This window comes from Pelmatolapia mariae, linkage group LG15 (assembly GCF_036321145.2).
Source record: "Pelmatolapia mariae isolate MD_Pm_ZW linkage group LG15, Pm_UMD_F_2, whole genome shotgun sequence".
Taxonomy (NCBI): domain Eukaryota; kingdom Metazoa; phylum Chordata; class Actinopteri; order Cichliformes; family Cichlidae; genus Pelmatolapia; species Pelmatolapia mariae.
Genome location: NC_086240.1, coordinates 14,460,980 through 14,480,677, shown reverse-complemented (window position 1 = coordinate 14,480,677; position 19,698 = coordinate 14,460,980). Strand labels below are relative to the sequence as shown.

At 39.8% G+C, this 19,698-nt stretch overlaps 1 protein-coding gene across 2 annotated transcripts in view; it reads right to left on the bottom strand.

The window, feature by feature from the left end:
- The window catches only part of fndc1 (fibronectin type III domain containing 1), a 39,730-nt gene that overhangs the window by 14,755 nt on the left and 5,277 nt on the right, over positions 1-19,698 (bottom strand). For both annotated transcript variants that reach the window (XM_063496165.1, XM_063496166.1), the window contains exons 2-13: positions 18,712-18,906; positions 17,401-17,469; positions 11,424-11,675; positions 9,984-10,082; positions 9,678-9,795; positions 9,365-9,552; positions 8,672-8,779; positions 8,180-8,368; positions 4,850-7,516; positions 4,621-4,736; positions 1,939-2,050; positions 652-1,014 (exon numbers count right to left, since the gene is read on the bottom strand). In XM_063496165.1, coding sequence (XP_063352235.1) covers positions 652-1,014; positions 1,939-2,050; positions 4,621-4,736; positions 4,850-7,516; positions 8,180-8,368; positions 8,672-8,779; positions 9,365-9,552; positions 9,678-9,795; positions 9,984-10,082; positions 11,424-11,675; positions 17,401-17,469; positions 18,712-18,906 — 4,476 coding nt within the window. The remainder of the gene's footprint in view (positions 1-651; positions 1,015-1,938; positions 2,051-4,620; positions 4,737-4,849; positions 7,517-8,179; positions 8,369-8,671; positions 8,780-9,364; positions 9,553-9,677; positions 9,796-9,983; positions 10,083-11,423; positions 11,676-17,400; positions 17,470-18,711; positions 18,907-19,698) is intronic.

The window sequence follows — 19,698 nt, the reverse complement described above, 5'->3', positions numbered from 1 at the left end:
TAGCTTAGAATGTAACACAAATATGTATTATTATTATTGCTGTAACATTGTATTTGCAAATTTGATCGTCTAGTATAGTGTTGCTGGTATAGCTTGAATATTTTCAAATTACTCTGTATGCATCTATATAATTTACTTTTTTGTGTTTATGCATTTGTCTAAGTCTGTTTCTTTGATTTTGTTTGTGTAATAACATTAATGCAATGCACAACTGACGGTTTCATAGTGTGTTTAAACCAGCAGGACTCTGGCTATAGTTAGCCTCCAGATGTCCATGTGGTTTCTGTGGTCTCACATAGACACTCACATGCACATATACATCCAGACACACAAACTGACCCGATCACACATTTATATACACATTTAAAGGGTTATAGTGGGATCTGTGGCTGCAAACGGGAAGCACTGTTGGCCTTGGGCTAGATGGATATGACAAATAATACAACTGAGAGATTTAGTGAAGTCATAGTTTTTTATGTGAACATTCTGGCTCTGAACTTGACTTCAGCTCTGTGGAAAAGCTATTAAGTAAACAATAATGTACGTAGGTGTACTGGAGTATATTCTTCTATTCCTGCTGTACATATTTCTGTTTTGATGAGCATTTTATGACAATGTCTGCAGCATATGAATTTTCAGTTAAAAAAGTACCTTCTGGATAGCAGTCCAAGATTCCATCTGAGTCCAGAATGGGATAACCATATTCATCTGTTTTGGAAAAGGTCCCAGGTGGACAGGTTGGGTATGGAAATCCAGTGGTAAACTCCTCTGTGGTCCAGTCAGTGGTGGTGGGTTCAGGTGTGGTAGTAGGAGCCATGGTGGTAGTAGTGGTGGTAGTAGTAGTGGTGGTGGTGGTGGTGGTGGAGGTCCTGGGGCGAGGCCGATCCAATCCGAGTACACGTTTCCCTCCAACCATGAGGACCTTGTCTTTTGGATTGATCACAGGTTGACTATCTCTCCCATGGCCAAACAGCGCAATACCGTCCTGGCTTACCAAAGGACTACCCATGTGATCTGGCGATGTGTGATTGGGTAGAAATGAAGCTGAATATTAATGCCTGTGTCTTCAATACAAACCAGATTTGCACTAAAATGCATAAAGGTGCGAAATACTACAGTTTCTTTTGTAATGCAAAAAAAGATTAATCTTGTGAAAACTGTGAAATATTAAAAAATGGCAAATGGGAAAGAATGCTTTTCTGCAGCTGTTTTGTTTTTAACATGCATCCAGACAGCTGACAATGGTCAAAGTTTCTAAAGCACTTTCAGCTGATGTTTCATTAAGCAGTCAAGTCCACAACAATACAACTCTTGTAGTTCTGCCTCTGTAATAATAATACCAATAAATAAACAAATAAATAAATAATAATCTGACAGATGCATCTCTGACTGTAGACCTCAACATTGGTATGCCTGCCTGCTTAAAAGTGTTTTTGACATAGTTAGATGCCAAATAATTTATGATCCACTAAGTACTCTTCTTTATTTGGATACTCCTATAACCCTATACTCTATTGCTTATACTGTTGTCTCTTGAGGCTTTATATTTAAAATTACAGAGAAAAACTCTGAAATACAAAATCAACTTTGGATGAACTTCAGACATTATGTCTGCTTCATTTGTCATGTGATACTGTATCAAGGGAACAGGCCTCATCTGGCCATGAAACTTCTTGTCAGTCAGTTGGGCTGATAAAATAGGGGACTGTGTATAAAACTGGCTATAATGCAAAATATTTATAAAGGCCAAAGGATTAAATCTGGAAGACTGTAATGCAATCACATCTTGATTGTTTGATTTAAAATTCACTGTGGCAGTGTTCAGACGCAAACATACAAAAGTTGTGTCTGTATCTAGCCAATAATGGACTCACTGCACTTTTTAAATACATTGTCCAAGCTGTAGATGTTAAGATAAAAATGGCTGAAGTGTTTCACCAAAAATAGTGCGTCCATCTTCTCCAAGGACCACTCTTTTGGGTTTGCCCTGGGAGTCCTGGAGAACTCTTCCATCCCCGTTCATAAGTATCCCCTGCTCCAAATCTACCACCTAAGGAAAGAAACATGTTTACAACATTGATGGAGCCTCATGTGAGAACTACGCTTCATCCTGACTGTGATGCTTAGGAAAGTCATAGTCCCGTTCAAAACGGGTTCTCATAAACATAGACATACAGTAAACAGTTTAAGTGGGAACATCTGATTTGTGGAATTTTGAAGACTTTTTAAAGAGGTGAATAACTTTCCACATTTGTTACTTTGAAAGACAGCTTTTTGAACAATTAGCTCTCTTACTTTTTTTCTGAGAGTAAAACTAATATCAGACAAAGTACAAAGTACAAAGGTGACAAATTCTAACCACAGGCACAGCTTATGTTACATCTCATGAACATGATGTTCATCTATTCTCTCTTCTGAACAACAGACATATCGTACTTTCATTGTTCAGTCCCAGAACATTTTGCGTAAATGGGTGGGTAAACTCCTCGAGTCTAACCACCACTCTTTTTCCAGTTTTTATTCTAAGTTAATATTTCAGTGGCCATAGCTTTATTTGTTTATTTTTGACAAAGATAAAGTCCCAATCAAAAGAAAAATGGCAAAAAATCATATTTTGCATGGTTGGATCTTAACAAGATTCCAAGTAGAGCTTCAAGATGCAACAAGAAGAAATGGCAGTGAAACAAAACATTTTTTTAAGCATGCAATATATTGAAAACAATAAACTAAAACTGAAACAGGCACCATATGCCTTTAAAAGGCCAAATCTGTGCAAAAATGTGGATTCATTGTCATTTTCTGTCAGGTAGGGTCTCTCGGAGTGCGTCATCACTTCTAAGGTGGGATGTCTTCAAAGGCCTTTTCTCCTTGAACGCCAAAGAGCTGATCATTTGGACTTTGCAAGAGAGCACCAAACATGGGACATTGAAAGGTCAAAGAAAGTTTTAACCTCTGATGAGAAAAAAATTAACCTTGATGGTCCTGTTGGTTTCCAACATTATTGGCACAACAAGCAGATCCCACCTGAGATGTTTTCTACATGCCACAGTGAAAGGGGTGCCATAATGGTCTGGGGTGCTTTTTCTTTCAGTGGAACAACAGAGCTTCGGGAGGTGCAGGGGCGTCAAATGGCTGCTGACTATGTCCAGATGTTGCAGAGAGCATTCCTCATGACTGAGGGCCCTCATCTGTGTGGTAATGACTGGGATTTTCAACAGGACAACGCTGCAGTACACAATGCCCGCAGGACAAGGGAATTCTTCCAGGAGAATAACATCACTCTTTTGGAACATCCTGCGTGTTCCCCTGATCTAAATCCAATTGAGAACCTTTAGGGATGGATGGCAAGGGAAGTTTACAAAAAAGGACAACCGTTCCAGACAGTAGATGCCTTTCGTGCGTCCGTCTTTACCACTTGGAGAAATGTTCCCACTCACCTCATGGAAACGCTTGCATCAAGCATGCTGCAACAAATTTTTGAAGTGATCAACAATAACGGTGGAGCTACTCATTCCTGAGTTCATGTTTGGAACTTGGATTTCTGTTTTGGGGGGGTTACGTGTTTTTTTTGGAGGTGTGGTCTTAAACTTTTGATCAGCTCTAAAACAGGTGGTTTCAATTTAATTTTATTGTTTTCAATAAATTGCACGCACAAAAATGTTTCGTCTCACTCCCATTTCTTCTTGTTGCATGTCAAAGCTCTACTTGGAACCTTGTTAAGATCAAACCATGCAAAATGTGATTTTTTTTTCCATTTTTCAAGTGATCTTAAACTTAAGGGATTGTATGTAAGAGCTGTAACAACCTAATCCAATTCCCAAAATGAAAGCAAATAAGCACATTTTTAAATGACTGATTCTTAAAATGAATATAAAGTGCTGAACATTTCAACAGTAGTTATTGTATAACATTATTTGATTAGCAAGGAACGTAATAATTGTCTATTTAAAGTATGCTCAGTTTCAAAGTTATCTGAGGATTTTGTGTCTTTTAGACTAGTTGACTAGTCTGATTTTTTCCCTCCTTCAAATGGCTATCAAATTAGCCTCTAGTAACATCTCTACTTAAAACCTTCATAGTTAAAAGGTGTTTCTTCTTAACTCTTTACCTTTTACATTTTTATTTGTTGACTGTTATAAATTAAGCTTATGTGTGAGTTTAATAAGGAGGATTTGTATTCACTCAGTTGTCTGGTTTCCCCAAGTGTTTCGCTGCTATTCTATTCATTACATACTGACTTCATTGCTGTAGTCCAATCATCTTTCATTCTGCCTCATTCAAACTAACCAGCCTCCATTCTTAATACCATGATCATCTTTCATTCTACCTTGCAGACTCAGACTCAAGTCACTTCGTGCAAGCCTCTATCTTATCTTTAATCACTACCACAAGCATCTAGACTCCAAGGGGTCCTGCCCTAATTCTTATCGCTGGGATTTCATTCGGAGTCTAATCACCAAATAGCATAAGTGAATTCTGTATATCAATAACTTATGTTCAGTTCCTTCTGATGATCTCTCCTGGGCTCTAAACTGCAACAATAAGTATCATATTGGACATACTTCAGCTCAAAGAGTCAGGAACAGGTAAAACTAAGGTTAGTGTATTAAATATAATTACCCATTTTGTTCCATCTGGTCCAGTGATAAACCTTTGACCAGTGGCCTTGCTGGCTCCATGAGAGGAAGAGGACTCTTTATCATCTGTTGCTGTCAGATTGGGTCGTCCGTTTTTACCTGACAGGTACAGAACATAAGCAGAGGCATCATGTTATAAAATTATTTAAAGAATTTCGGAGTTAAACTGACGTCAAAAACTTCACATAATTGCATATGTGAATTAACGTTACCATTTCCATTGCCAGGTTTGATTCCTCTCCCATTATTTTGTTTCCCTCTGATGGAATAGCGAGGCCTACTCCCATTGTTCCTAAAGCTATCTCGAGATGAAGATGAGGATGATGAGGCTAATGTAGAGTGGGAGTTGCCTCCAATCAATCCCCCTGTCCTTGTCACCGTAGTGCCACTGCTTATGTCGCTATCTGAGGTTAGTACTGGTTGGGGTAAATTTGAGGAAGAAGCTGAATCAGATGATGATGAGGTAGAGTCAGATGTTGAAGAGCCCAGCCTAGAGTTTTGTGCTGGTTGTACTCTTAGGGGAAGCCTAGACCCACCAAACTGCCTGTTTGGTAAGAGAGGAGAGCGTACCCTTCCATTCACCCCTACACCAGGTCGACGATTAGTTAGAGGGACTCCAGAGGAAGTGCCAGGTCTGGTCCTGGATGAACTTTCTCCTGTATCCACACTTGCATTGTCTTCTGCATTTTTGTCAGACTCTGCTGGCTTCTCTTGAGCTTCTATAGGATCTGCAACTTTATCATTTTCCCCACTCTTCTCACTGAGATAATCCTCATTGCTACTTTTGTCATTTGTAAGTTCTCTATGGCTTGGCTCACTGGAGTCTCTGTGCCCACCTAAGGAGTGATGACGATCAGGACTTGAAGAGATGGATGGTGAAGAGGAAGATGATGAAGATGAGGTAGCTGGGTTTCTAGTGCCGCCAGAGCCTACATTTTGATTGATCAGTGACGGCTTAACCGAACTTGCTCCGAAACCATTCTTTAGTGAGTCACGAGTAGAAGAAGTACTTGGATCTTCACTGGTTTCCTGTACTGAGGGCACTCCAGCAGCACCTGTAGCCCCTGAGACCCTGGTAGTTGTCCCCCTCAAAACTGGTCTGCCAGCCCCAACAGAGGATGAAATCCTGGTTAAAGGAACTCTACTATCCTGTCTTGGAGATGTTATCCTTGTACTTGAAATGACTTTGCCTGGGTAACGACTAGCTAGCCAAGGGTATCTTTCAGCAAATGAAGGCCTGACTCTGGTACCTGCGGAAACTGGGGGTTTTTCTTTAGCTCCTTCATCTTTTTCCTTGTCCTTCTTCATTGGCTTCTCTGTCGGTTGTGTTATAGTAGTTAAAGCAGAGTCCTCAGCTTTAGTTAATTCTCTTTCTGTGTTTTTGTAGTTAGTGTCATCATTTCCTTCCACATTTGATGTGTCTCGCTCAGATGATGTGTGAGAACTCTGTGAGTTGTGTGTGTCATGTGATCTTGCAGAGCTGTGAGATCCTCTTTGTGAAGTTCTTTGAGATAATCCTGATGTATTTGCAGTGGAAGGGTGGTTTGCATTTCTTTGTGAAGTGGATGGATTTGTCACTTGCAAAGATGTCGAGCCATGAGACTTAGATTCTAAAGTAGAACGTGACTTGTCAGAATTATAGGACTCCAAGACATCTTCACCATTGGAAGTCCTTCCTGATTTTGACTTTGATGTTGATGGATTGAGAGTGCTTGACTTTTCGTGGCTTTGAGTGTTTTCCGGTAAAGTGGCCTGTGATGTTGCTGAACTTTGTATGCTTGAAGTTACTTGACTCTGAGTTCTTCTTGGAGAACTCGACTGTGAAATGACAGCAGGTTTGTGACCATTCAACATTCGGGTAGAATTCCCTCTTAACAAGCTCCCAGGGTATCTTCGGCCTAAACCATATCTAGAACCAAAACCAGTGCCACTGGCGCGTCCTGCTGAAGTGGAACCTCTACCTACAGGTGTAACCTGTGTCTGCTGTGAACTGTTCACTTTTGCAAGTGATGTGGAGGGTTTTGCATGTGTTATGCTGGACTTTTCAAAGATGTTTTTCGACTCTGGATATGTGAGAGCTATATAGTCCTTTCTGCTTGCTGCAGATTCTTGAGTAAGTGAGGGAGAGGACAGTGAGGTCGTAGAAGGGGATGATGAGGAAGATGAGGAGGAATCCAAAGAGGTAGAAGAAGAAGTGGAGGTGGGGGAATTAGAAGAAGAAGAAGAAGATGATGAAGCAGAAGAGGATGATGATGATGATGATGATGAAGCAGAAGAAGAAGAAGATGATGATGCGGAAGACGAGGATGAAGATGAACCAGTGAATGCATCCTTGGATCCTGCTTTTTGATGGACCCTAATCTTAAATGGCCTTCTTCTTGGTGGATTAAGTCGATTAAATGCAGGTTTAGTTGGAGAAGGTGTTAAAACTTTGAGGGAGGGGGTTTTAGTAGTCAGAGGCTCTTCATCATATTCATCTTCATCCTCAGTTTCAGGGGAAACATCATTATCAGTTTCTTTAGGCTCTGGTACAAATTCCATTGTTGTAGTCTCTTCTACTGGAGGTGGTGTTGTGGGTACTTTGTTTTCCTCTTCCTCTTCCTCATCATTCTTAGCCCTTCTTCTGTTAGAGCCTCTGTTTCCTGCTTTCCTGATTGACCCCCTGACGGAAGAGAAGATGCTGTGATAGGAGCGTGTCTGGGAAAGTGGACGAAAACGCCTGTTGACAGGTGCAGCAGGGAGTGGCTGCTTTTGTATGGTTGGTATTTCTGGCACTTCTGTTGACTGGATGTCATCATGGTCGGTATCTTGTTTGGAAGGCGTGTGGCCAGTCCTGCGGCTGTCCTTGCTTTTTGAAAATGCTGAGGTGGCACTGCTGCCTGCCAGGAGACAAAAAATAACAACGACAATGAAAATTTAGAATGTGCAAGTCTCAAGCTCAAATGCACACATATGCCTAATAGCTCAATCACAACAGGTGAAAAAAAGGACAGCAACGTCCGTGCAACTAGGAAAAATTGATGGTTGCCTGGCAATAGCGGTACATCTTTTTTGCTTTCAGCAAATGATTGTATGAAGTTGCAAGATACCCATTCTGGTTATATCCCTATAAAAAAGCCTGGTTGTCAAGTGCCTACATCATTTTAAATTAAATCAGTTAAATTGCTATCCTGCAGCAACTATATTACTATTTGTGGAAATTTTTTTGTATTTATGTTTTAAATCTATAAGGTTCTGGCTGGACTATGGCCATAAGTAGTTATGTAAATTTCTGATTATTGTGAATTTCTGTGTATGTAGACAGCAACAGATTTGCAACAGATGGCAAAAGATTTGCAGTTTCCAACAATTTAACAAAGTTATTTTGAAAAGATCGCCTGTAATCGCCAATTTGACCCCATTCAGACAAGGTTGTTTTGAAGACAGCAGCTGACTGTAAGTGGTCACAGACCTGGTCCACATCTTTGAAGCAACAACTCCAAAGTCTCCAAGGACTGTTTTCCCCAGTGTGACTATATAATTACATTATCAAATATGCTTACTTCCTGGCATGGCGACACTGAAGGTCTTGCTCTGTGGTCCTTGTCCCTTCCTATTGGTGGCCTTAATGGTGAAAATATAACGGTCTCCAGGTGTGAGGCCATCTATGGTGGCTGTCGTGGTACTTCCATGGTACTTCACGCTTTTTGTTTCAAAAGGCTTCATGGCAGGGACATAAGTCAAGATGTACTCTGTTTGAAAGAGAGGTTTGGAGAGGTAGTGAGATCATTCAAGAGAAAATTCTGATGCTATTTCAACATGTCTGGAAAGCATAAGCTGGCTTTCTTTATTCGTTCTAACAGTGACAGTAAACTCACAGCAAAGATTAGCCCTGTGACATCAGCATGCTGCACTTTGTTTTGTAGGACACATCCAGATACAATGCGAATATTGTCACTGGGTGAAAGATCCGTGGCCAATATAGGCACAAAAATGAATAATTGTTATGTTTTGCCATCATGATGATAACAATAGTTTCATTATTTTGGTCTGACCTTTTATCCTCCCATTGGGCTCTTCAGGTGGATCCCATGTTGCTACAACAGCAGTCCCTTTTCCTCTTAATGGCTTGACCTCAAAGTTCTCAGGTGGCCCAGATGGTGCTTGTGACAGTGAAGAGTAAAAGTGAATGGAAAACAAGTAGCAAAAAAGAAACCATAGGCAACAGAAAGTATAAAGGGTGAGGAAATTGCTGCTTAAAGCATGTAAAAACAGTAAGGATATTTGTGCCAGAAGGCTACAACTGAGGAAAATATTGCTGCCATACACTGTCAGATCGTGCCCCCTGAGATTGTGTATGAAGGAGACCTAAACTGTGAGCCAGGCAGTAAATGTTGACATTCCAATGAACTGCAGCTCAGGACCTGAAACGTGGTATAAAAGCTTCAATAATGGGAGCGCAGCAGCCAAACCTAGGCTCATATATCAAAAAGGAATAATAGGCAGCGAATGTGAAGAGATGTGGTATGAGGAAATAAGCTTAAAAGGGTTGTGCAAGAATGAATTGCCTTTTGTATTTTTTTTTTTTTGAAAAAATCATTTCTGTTTTCATTTTATTAAAAGAAAAAAGTCAGTGGTTTTGGCTCTTTATAACCCTTCATTTCTTTCACACAGTTACAGATTCTTACTGCATCAAACACTATGAGATATCGTGTAAGTAATTCTCAGCAAACAGAGTCAACAAATACCTGACTCTGGAGTCCTCTGAAAGACGGAGTCGCTCCACTTGCTGTGATTTTCTTCCTGAGAGATTCTGACAGAGAACTCATACATGCTGTCAGCAGACAGGGTGTCTATCAAAATTCTCCTTTGCGTGCTCTCCTTGTACTCCCAGCGTGCTGACTCACCCTTCTCCCTGTACCTAACTGTGTATGATCTGAGTTAAGAATAAAAAGAAAATGCCTTATTCCATTGAGAAAGATAAGACTTCAGTTTTATTTTTTCTCTATTTGTCATCATCCCCCCCCCCCCCTTGTTAACTGACACTTTAACAGAGCCCACCTGGATGCCCCAGGGGCAACTTTCTCCATCTCGACAGCAGGGTCAACCCACGAAATGAGAACTGATTTAGGAGACATGACCCTGACACTGATGTCCTGGGCCTCATGTTCAGGTGGAGCTAGACAACACACAAAGAGATAAAAACCCAAATGTCTGGATCCAAACGAATATTAAAGTCACTGGATATACATCATCCCCTGACTTCTTCAAACTTTGGCAAGGTAGTTTTGCAGAATTTTTGCAGATTTTCTATATCTACTATGAAAAAAAGACATACAGAATGATTCTCTATAAACCTGCAGGTACCTGGTGTGGTTGTTTTGGTTGTGACTGCTCTGTTGGCAGGTTCGCTCTGACCCTGGGCCTTCTGTGCCTGCAGTGACACCACATGAACGGACTCAGACGCTATGAATAAAAAAGGGATACCAGGCACGGCCAGGGTTTACACTCTGGAAACTAAAGATAGTACAAAAAATGTATCCTCTTAGCTAAATTATTTTCAATAGGAAACAAACAAATAAATAAGAAATTAGGACAAATCCAAATGCCTTCTAGATGTTGTTAACCTTTTTATTGCTGGTTTATTTCAGTAATCTTTGCCACAGGAAATTATTGTGTGCCACCTAAAGTCATAGTCAAAGATACATACATACAGTAATCATGGGTATGAATTTCATTGCAATTTAGGGCTTTTAATCATTTATTTGAACTGTTCTTTTTCCAGGGTAGAATGACTCAAACGCATCTATTACATACTTTAAAAACAAGGAGTAAGTGCACAACTTTAATTGGATTTTGGATTTTCTCTAATCCACACAGGATTAAAAGTTTATGTACAGGCTCCAATATGTAGATTTCCACAAGTTGGAAAGGTCTCTTGGAACCATTTCTTATCAACTGCAAATTAGTTTCCATCACCATGGAGAAAGAAACCGCTTCTCCAATGGACTGAGAGGGTCATAACCAAGAAAGAAACCCCTTCTCCAAAACTGACAACTTCAGGCTCGAATAAAATTTGCAGCTGCCCACACGTATAAGCCAAAATGCCTCCTGCAGAAAGGTTTTATAGTCACACTAGATAAAGATTGAGCTATTTGGTCACAATGACAAGAGCTCTTAAACCTAAACACTGTACAAAATGTCAAGCATGGTGGTGGTAGTATCATGGTCTGCAGCTGTTTTGCTGCCAGTGGTACTGGTGCACTACACAAAGTGAATGAAATAATGAGGAAAATTTGTGAATTACGCTCTGTGCTATGAAACCAACCTATTTAATTAAACTCTATCAACTCTCCAAACAGGCGTGATCAAATCTCCAGCCAGAATAATGCCACAAGCTTGTTGATGGCTACCAATAATGTCCGGTCAAGGTGCAACTTGCTAAGTGGCATTTAACCAAATATTAGTTGTGTGTATGTATGTATTTGAGCCTCTGTAATTTTGGCACTGTGTGGCTTAGAGAAAATCCAAAATCAATTCAAGTTTCTCTACCCAATGCTTGTTTTTTTAAGAGGTCTGGTTTACAGTCATTCTACCCTTGGAAAAAGAAAAGTTCAAGGAAATTAAAAGTCCAAAATGACCATGAAATTCATGAATATGTAAACGTTTGACCACAACCGTATCTTCCAATACTATAAGGACATATTCACATTTCTTACTCAGCATCATATTTGAATAAAACCTAAAGCTTTGTTCATTTCATCATTTCATTTAGTGATCAGTAGTATAAAATATTGGCCCTCTTACTTAGTTTGCGTGCGAGTCGATTTCTCTGATCAGACTGAGGCTTGGCGTAGTGTTGTCGTCTCCTTTCCAGCAGAGGAACTCCTGCCAAAACTCTCTCGGGCTGCCTGGGACCAGAGGAAGACTGAGGTGCCCTCCTGTGTGTTCTGACATTAGGCACACCTGACAGCTGAGCCTTCCTGTCCATCCTGGTTGCCCGTTTTACGGAGGAGTGATTTCGGGGCGCAACTGTTTGTGAAGATCTTACTGGACCTGCTGATGGATATAATAAATGTAAAATTCAGAGCACTGTTCATTTTAACTTTAAAATCCCAATGTACATAATCTGGTTTTTGTGCTCGGTTTGCCTTTGGGGCCTTTTTGAAACTCTATCCTCCATGGAAAATGTTTCCACATAACTTTTCCACTCAAGACACATCCGCTTATTGATAAACACATAATTACTTGTCACACTCATCCAACACCGCCTGTCAGCCTGGCCAGTTGTCACAGAAGGGAAATGCTGAAGAACTGCATCATGTACCCTGTCATCTGCTATAACTTCTGGTGCTCTGCTTCCCGCTTCAATCCAAAGCTAGTAGTCACACCATCTTGGACAACATCTCAGACACTGACTCAGACAGTCAGACAATCCCTCTCATCTGGCTGCAGTGCTTAGCGATAGCATTTCCAATACAAAAACAAAAAAACATCTGCCCCTCCCTCTTTTTTGTTCTTCCATTCTCTCCATCTGTTCCTCCCTCTTCTGTTTACCATAATCACTTTCAGATGGAAAAGGTCCACTCGGTTTCCCATCAGGACAGCTGCGTGCACAGCTGGGGGAGTACTGATAAGTCGGCTGATGTAAAAAGGTGAACATTATGCATTTCAAAGGTCTAATCAATACTTTAATGTAAGTCTTTATTTTCTATTCAACATGTAGGGTGAGCCAAATGAGATTATAGGTGTCTACATGAGGCCACCATATCTAAAAGTGACTTAAAAAGAAGGGGTTTTGTGGTTAGGGGACAAAGAAGATGTGATGAGGAAACACACAATGTATAGAAGACCATGAAGAAAATACATGTGTTTGGGTTTTTTCTGGTTCAACTTGGATCAACTTGGATCACTCTGTTTATTACTTAATCTCTGTATCTCCTGTCTGTATCTCCTCAGCACAGCTGAATGAACATCTTCCCTTTGGATTCAGACAGTACTGGCTATTTGTTTAGTAATGCCCTAACCCCTTTCTGAATCCTTCTCTTGCTTTTCCTGTCAGCTTTGCGTGTTTTCACACATTTCCAGTAAGGGAACTGTGAAATCAGAGTAAGAATTTGTGTCATGTGTGATTCAAATCACGGATTTAATGTGGACAAATGTTGTGTTGGTCTTTCCCACTACACTTTTTAGTTTAACAAGGCTTTAAAAAAACTGCAAAAAAATAAAAGTGTACAGAAATGTGAACGAGAGAGTTTTCATAGCAGTCTATATATCCTGTTAAAAATGAAGTACATCCCATGATTCAGCAGCTTGCCTTTACTTGAAGTAATCATTTTCTGTATGATTTTATCAATCTGTCATATCATTGTGGAGGAATTTTTCTCTACCTTTTCTTTGTGTGCATTCATTTATGCACAGCTATCTTAAGGTCCTGATACAGCATTTCAATCAGGTTGAGATCTGGACTTTGGATGGGTCATTGCAGGAACTTGATTCTTTTCCTTTTTAGTTGTTCTTTTGTAGATTGGCTGCTTTGTTTGAGATTGTCCTGTTGCATGACCTAATTTTACCCAAGCTTTAGCTGTCAGACAGATTTCCTCACATTGGAAGAATACACTATACAGGGGAGTTCCTGGTCCATTCAGTGAATGCAAGGGGAACAAATCCTGTGGCTGCAAAACAAGCTCAAATCATCACCTCTACCCCTGTGATTTGACAGTTTGCATGAGGTGGTTGTACAGATATGCTTTAGACTTAATGTGATGCTTGTATTATGGTCAAACATCTCCACTTTGGTGTGGTTTGTTCAAAGTACATTGTTACAGAAGTCTTGTGGTTTGTTCAGATACAACAGCTTTCTCCTGGCAACCTTCCAAACAAGTCATACATGTTCAGTGTTTTTGTAATTGTGGTGTCATGAATTTTAACATTAAATATGCTAAATGAGATCTGTAGAGTCTAAGATGTAGCTCTTGGGTTTTTTGCATTTTCTCTGACCTTGGGGTTAATTGGCTGGGATATCCACTCCTGCAAAGACTGGCAGCTGTCTTGAATGATATCCACTTGTGAATAATCTTTTTTGCTGCAGAATGATGGATTTCAAATTGTCTGGAAATGGCCTTATAATCGACAGCCACAACTGGTTGTTTAATATCATGGGTGATGCCTGAACTCTCCAGACTATCAAGCTGCCAATATTTCTGTTTTTATGCTTTGCTTTCTGTGCTCACCCTTACAGTGCTCACACTTGCCGATGATCAATTAATCAAGTGCCTTCGATTTGCAGCACATTGCTGCTGTCTACCCTATAATTGCAGTGAAAACAGTAAGGGTATGCATAGTTTTACAACACACAATTAGCTATTTTTAACAGGTCTATTGGTTTAAGTGCTAAAAAAAATTGTGTTCTTCTACCTATGCCTGCACTAATCCTATAAGCGTAAAATACCACAAAAATAATACTTTAAAGTGTCTCATTCATAGCTTTTGTATTTTTTGTAAACACTGTTCACCATATGGCAACTAGCCATGTCCCTTTGGCAATTAATTTTCATCCCAAGCCCTTTCCATTTGTTTCTTCTGATACCAAGTATAGCTTAAAACAGAAATATCCCCATTTGGTTTTAATCAGTCTTCCCTTTTTCTGTCTGGAAAACTGTCACAATACATAATTTGGCCCAGGTCACAATGCCACGAACCACTAAACCACTGACTTGACAGTGCTGGTAATGCCAGATCCCTTATGTCTTTTCCTGGAAGCTCAGTGGACCGAGGTGCTATGAGGCTTGCCTGCTGACAGACAGGCACATCATAGCAAAAACAGAGCGAGGCACACCTCAGTGTTCAGACTGAGGTCCCCAAGAATGTCTCTGTTATGTCCTTGGACGCTCCTCAAAAACTAGCTGAACCGTCATCTTTGACGTTTTGCAACCTTAAAAAAAGAAGTCTAAATGTTGCAAACAAATTGGTATGTTTGGGTCTCATACTTACTCACTTTACCCACAGTTTAATTTATACAAACAATTCCCAGTCAATGGCAAAGTGTTCCTTCCAGCAGAGCTAATCAGTTTAGCCTGTAGTGGAAATATACAGCGCTAATGCCAATGTTGTTGCCATAGTTTATGTATCGGCATACCAGACTGCTAAGTCATTGTGTACCTTAGATGACTTATAAATTAGATGAGCAAATTAGTATCATCCCAAAAGACGCATATCAAATTGCAGTTGTAAGTTACCAGAAATTGCCTGGCAGCACTTTAACATTTGATAAGCGCCTGTGATTGATTAATAGTCATGTTCTAATCATGCTATTGTTGTTTGTTTTCATTACTGAAGCTCAATAAATGTTAACATGCTGATTTTTTTTTAAATTTATTTATTTTTACAATTGAACTGTTTCGTCAAACAAAGAGGAACATTCAGTTTGCACACATGCTATCTCATTTCAGTTACTTTTATATATAATTAAATTAGAAGCATTAAAAGAACTTCAGGATGGTATACACTGCCATTAAATAACAATGTCAGTGTGCAGGAAGTGTGCTAGCTCTAGTGCTGTGCTTGGTAGACATTTATAATATGACAAAGATAGCTTAGTTATCAAGTACAGGTAAATGGCATGGAGCGGGTTATCAATGATCATTAATAATTAGATTACTTTATCAAGCAAGCAATAATAAGCTCTCAGCTGATAGTAAGTGAAGATTTATAACATTAGCTACTTCTCCTTTTGGCTCTTACTTTTCATTTGGCTTTGTTCTGCTTTTCCAGGCGTCTCCATTCGCCAAAGTAAATCAACAAATATGATTATTCATGTTCCTGGAGCAGCTCTGCCTCAAACACATAAAACTGAAACTCCAGACTAGCATTGCGGTTACCACTGCTGCCTTGCAACAAGAAGGCCCTGGGTTCCCTTTCTGCTTCCCATCCTTTCAATAGGGAATTTTAAAGAGTTTTCTCCACGTTCCCTGCCACAATTAAGTGGTTTAGAGAGACTAAATTGTCCACTGGAACAGTATGATGCATGTCTACGTGTGATTAGACCAGTGAGCATTTACATGACATGAGCTCAAATATCACATTGGGCTGCACACAAAAAAAGTACAGCACTATGCAAGTCTTGAGCCACCACTAATTTTTTTTATACTTTGCTAAGAAAATGGAAAATAGTGACAGCATACAGAGATTCAGTGAAACATGCAAATATGCACATGTATGTACAATACATGTAAAAACATAGTTTGGACAATTTCACCAAGCTTGAAAATTAATATTGGAATGACCACAACATAGACTGAACTGCTCTTAGGAAAGCTTTCTTAGAATTTCTTTAAGTAGTCTTCAGCCTCCAGACTTTTTCATGGACATTCAGAGGTCTTCTTTGGATGTTAGCTGATTTTTGTTCCTTTGTCAGTCAAGATGAATCCATATTGCTGCAATAATGTTGAGGTCTGGGCTCTGGGGAGGCCAATCCATGACTGAATGTGTTCCACTGGTGTTTTTCTGTCTGTTGCTGCATTTGCAGTGTGTTTGAGATCATTGCCAATCTGAAAAATGAAGCTGTTGCCAATTAGATGCTTTCCAGATGGTATTGTATGGTCGATCAATATCTGATCATACTTTTCTGCAATTTTCTGCAATTGTGACACAATTTCCAACACCACTGACTGAAATGCAGCTTCAAACCACAACAGAAGCTCCACCATGTTTTACAGATGGCTGTAGACACTGTCTATTGTACCTCTTTCCTGACCTCCTCCATACATACTGACGATAATTTAAACTACAAATTTCAAATTTCAATTGATCACTCCATAAGATCTGTTGCCATCGACTTTTAGTCCAATTCATGTGTAATTTGGCACACCCTAGCCTTTTCTCCCTGTTTCCCTTCCTTAACAATAGTTTTTTGACAGCCACCCTTCCACTGAGACTACGTGTGATGAGGCTTGGCATGCAGCAGGGCCAGATGTATCACTCACATCTTTTGCTAAGTTGCTCCTCAGTGTGAAAAGGGTTAGGTACGAGATTTGAAAAGCAAGTGAAGGAGCCAATGTCCAAACAAAGAACTTTAAATGATCATCAAAATGTTGGAGAGCTAATACTCCAGACACTTAAAGAAAAGAAAAAGTCTGACTCCTTGGAAGGAAAATGCAAAAAAATAAGGGGTGGTTCAAGACTTTTGCACAGAACTGTACAAATAAGTCCTAGAGGGCCATATGTTTGCATTGCTATCGCTACTGCTTACATCGTTTTGGACTGACCACACAGTGACATTAACAGCCTTTGAGAATGTTATAACACCAATTATTAATACACTTCCTTGATAAATTACTCTTATAATTAAGTACCAAAGTTGTTTGCAGTTAGTTTTCACTCACCTGATAAATCAGTAAGGCCTGCTTGACAGGGCACTCATACCCGCAACTCAAAGTGTTCACTTTTTAAATAGTCTGCCAATATTGGCTTCCAGCAATGTGTCTGTTCCTGATTTCTTGTGATTTCACAGTCTACTGAAATCTCTGACAGGTCTTTTTTTTTTTAAATAACTGTGGCATATGTCATTAAAGGTAAGACTCTCTATAACAGATTTAAAATATGGTTCACCTACAAGAAAAACACATCTATCTAAATAGACAGAAATGTTGGCGTCAGAGACAAATGAGTGTTTCCCTTTATTCATCCCGTGGTGAAGAGCCAAGTAAGGGGATAAAGAAAAGGGTGATTATTGCCTGAAGAAAGTAATGTAATGTTGGTAATACGGCTCTCTGATTAGGTTTACCTGCTGATAAATTGCTGACAGGTGCACCGCCCAACACAGCAAAGCCATCCAGGTTAACCCATTCAGGGTCTAGAAACAAAAACACAGGATATCTGGATATATTAACTAGTAAGGAAGCAGTTCATTCTGTAAATAAAAAGAAAAACAAACTGATTTTTAAAATATTGTTTACATAGTCTATATCATATCATATCAGGTCGACGTTTTGTCTTTGTTGCTCCAGACACATTAATGATGTTGAAGCAAACAGTATAGGGTTATTTATGACAGCTGATGCTGCTCTCATGCTGCTGAGGGAACAACACATGATCTGCAAGGAATTTCTGGAAAGGCGAAGCTGAGACTGAGCTCGGCTGCCAGATTTTTGAGATTTATGGTGAACTGTGCTGGAGCTGGAGAGACCACAGCGGCCACCAGAAGTTGTACTGGGCAACGCACAGGAACACAAACACAAACACACAGGCATCTGTAGACACTTTTTTTGAAAACACAGACAATGAATGACTTCATCAGTTGGCACCACCCAGTCCTTCACCACAACCACCACCAGACACACATAAGCTGCGCACACACACATACACAGAGTAAGTGGCCACAACACAGGATTATAGGAGCAGGGCTGGGTTGGCTGCAGACTTTGATGAAGTATGGTGACAAGGATGGAGGAAAATGAAATAATGACAAAAGCAGGCTGGACTCAGTCAGTAACCCAAAGTGTATGTATGTATGTATGTATATAGAAGCATAAAGACCTGACTTAAGTTTTACAATGTGGGATTAGAAAATACCAAAAGAAGCTATTAAAACCTAAAAATAAGCCCCTTCTCTAAAGCCTCAAACAGCCACTGTCTACTGAGCTAGGATGATGATGGGCTGACACGCACATCACCCCTGGTGTGCTTTCCCTCTGGCAAACTTTTAGGACAGTGCATCCAATTATGAACTAATCCACATATAGAGATTAATCATCATTAATCAAGTTAACATATGCATGCACTTTTACACACCTTACTGTCTTGAGTGTCTACTTTGCTTCTTGTTCCTTGTCTCATTCTTGGCATTTATCTTGAGAAAATGCAGAACTGTGAGATTTCAAAGCTCACTTCACGGTTTAAGGCAAACCTTATTTGTATGCTTCCTTCTGGATTACTTTTTTTTTTTGTCTAGCAGCTCTACCAGCACTCACACTCCCATTAGTTCCAGTTAATTTACTGGCATAACTTCAACATGGTTATGGAATCGTGACCATCTGATTTTAACATCTCACATTCTCATCCAGCTCTTTTTGAACTTTTATTGACTCTTTCTTACCTACATCCTCCAACATAGGAGCACGACTGTCCTTGCTCGCTTTAGTGAATCGATGGGATCTCGTGGGTTTACTGGAGCTGATCATGAAGTGATCCACAGGTCTTCCATCCAGATGGATAGACGGCTCCCAGCTTTCCCTAAGGCCCTTCTCCACAGATGTTGGTTTCACATTTTGTGATCGTGGGGGTTTCTCTGCTGCAACACAAAAACCACATTAAGATACATTTCAGGGGCATACATTTTTTTAAAAGAGTTTTTTATTTAGCATTTAGCATGCAAGAAATGTGGAAGTGCATTAAACATGAATTCGGCAAAAATAAATCTCCCTAAGAAAATAGTCCTCTCTATAACCTAATTTACAAACTCAGGAAACATTTTCCAAAGTACTTTATTGTCTTTGTTGAAGGTTTCAAGTCTTATTTAATACAATATTGTTTCTATTTTATGTATACTTAGCATCACATCTATAATCAAACACACAAAGAAACAGACTTCGCTGCAGACTTTGCAATAACTGCATAAAAATCACAATAACTTTTATACACAGCCCCCCATTTTTAAAAATAACTGTACACATGACTGACAGCCAGTTTAATGGCCAGGGGAGATCTGTTCCCTTGTTATCTCAGGACAAATGAAGAGGACATCATATCTGAAGTTGAAAATACAAAGTGTTGAATTTGTATTTTATGGCTTTTCACTTTAAGTACAACTTCATAAGAACAATTTCATACCATCTAATTCAGTCAAAAACACTCGAGGGGGTAGGCATACCATCGTCAAAGTCTACAACCAAGAGACACCTTCATGACTGGAAATGCAGAGGGTTAACAACAAGGTGCAAACCACTGGTTACATTCGTGTGGCGTACAGACGGAAAAGATACAAAAGCTGGGTAACTGGCTCTAATTGTACAGTGTCCTCCGTTTCTCGGTCAGATTTCAGATCTCACTCAGATCATCAAATGCGACATCACAATGGGTACTT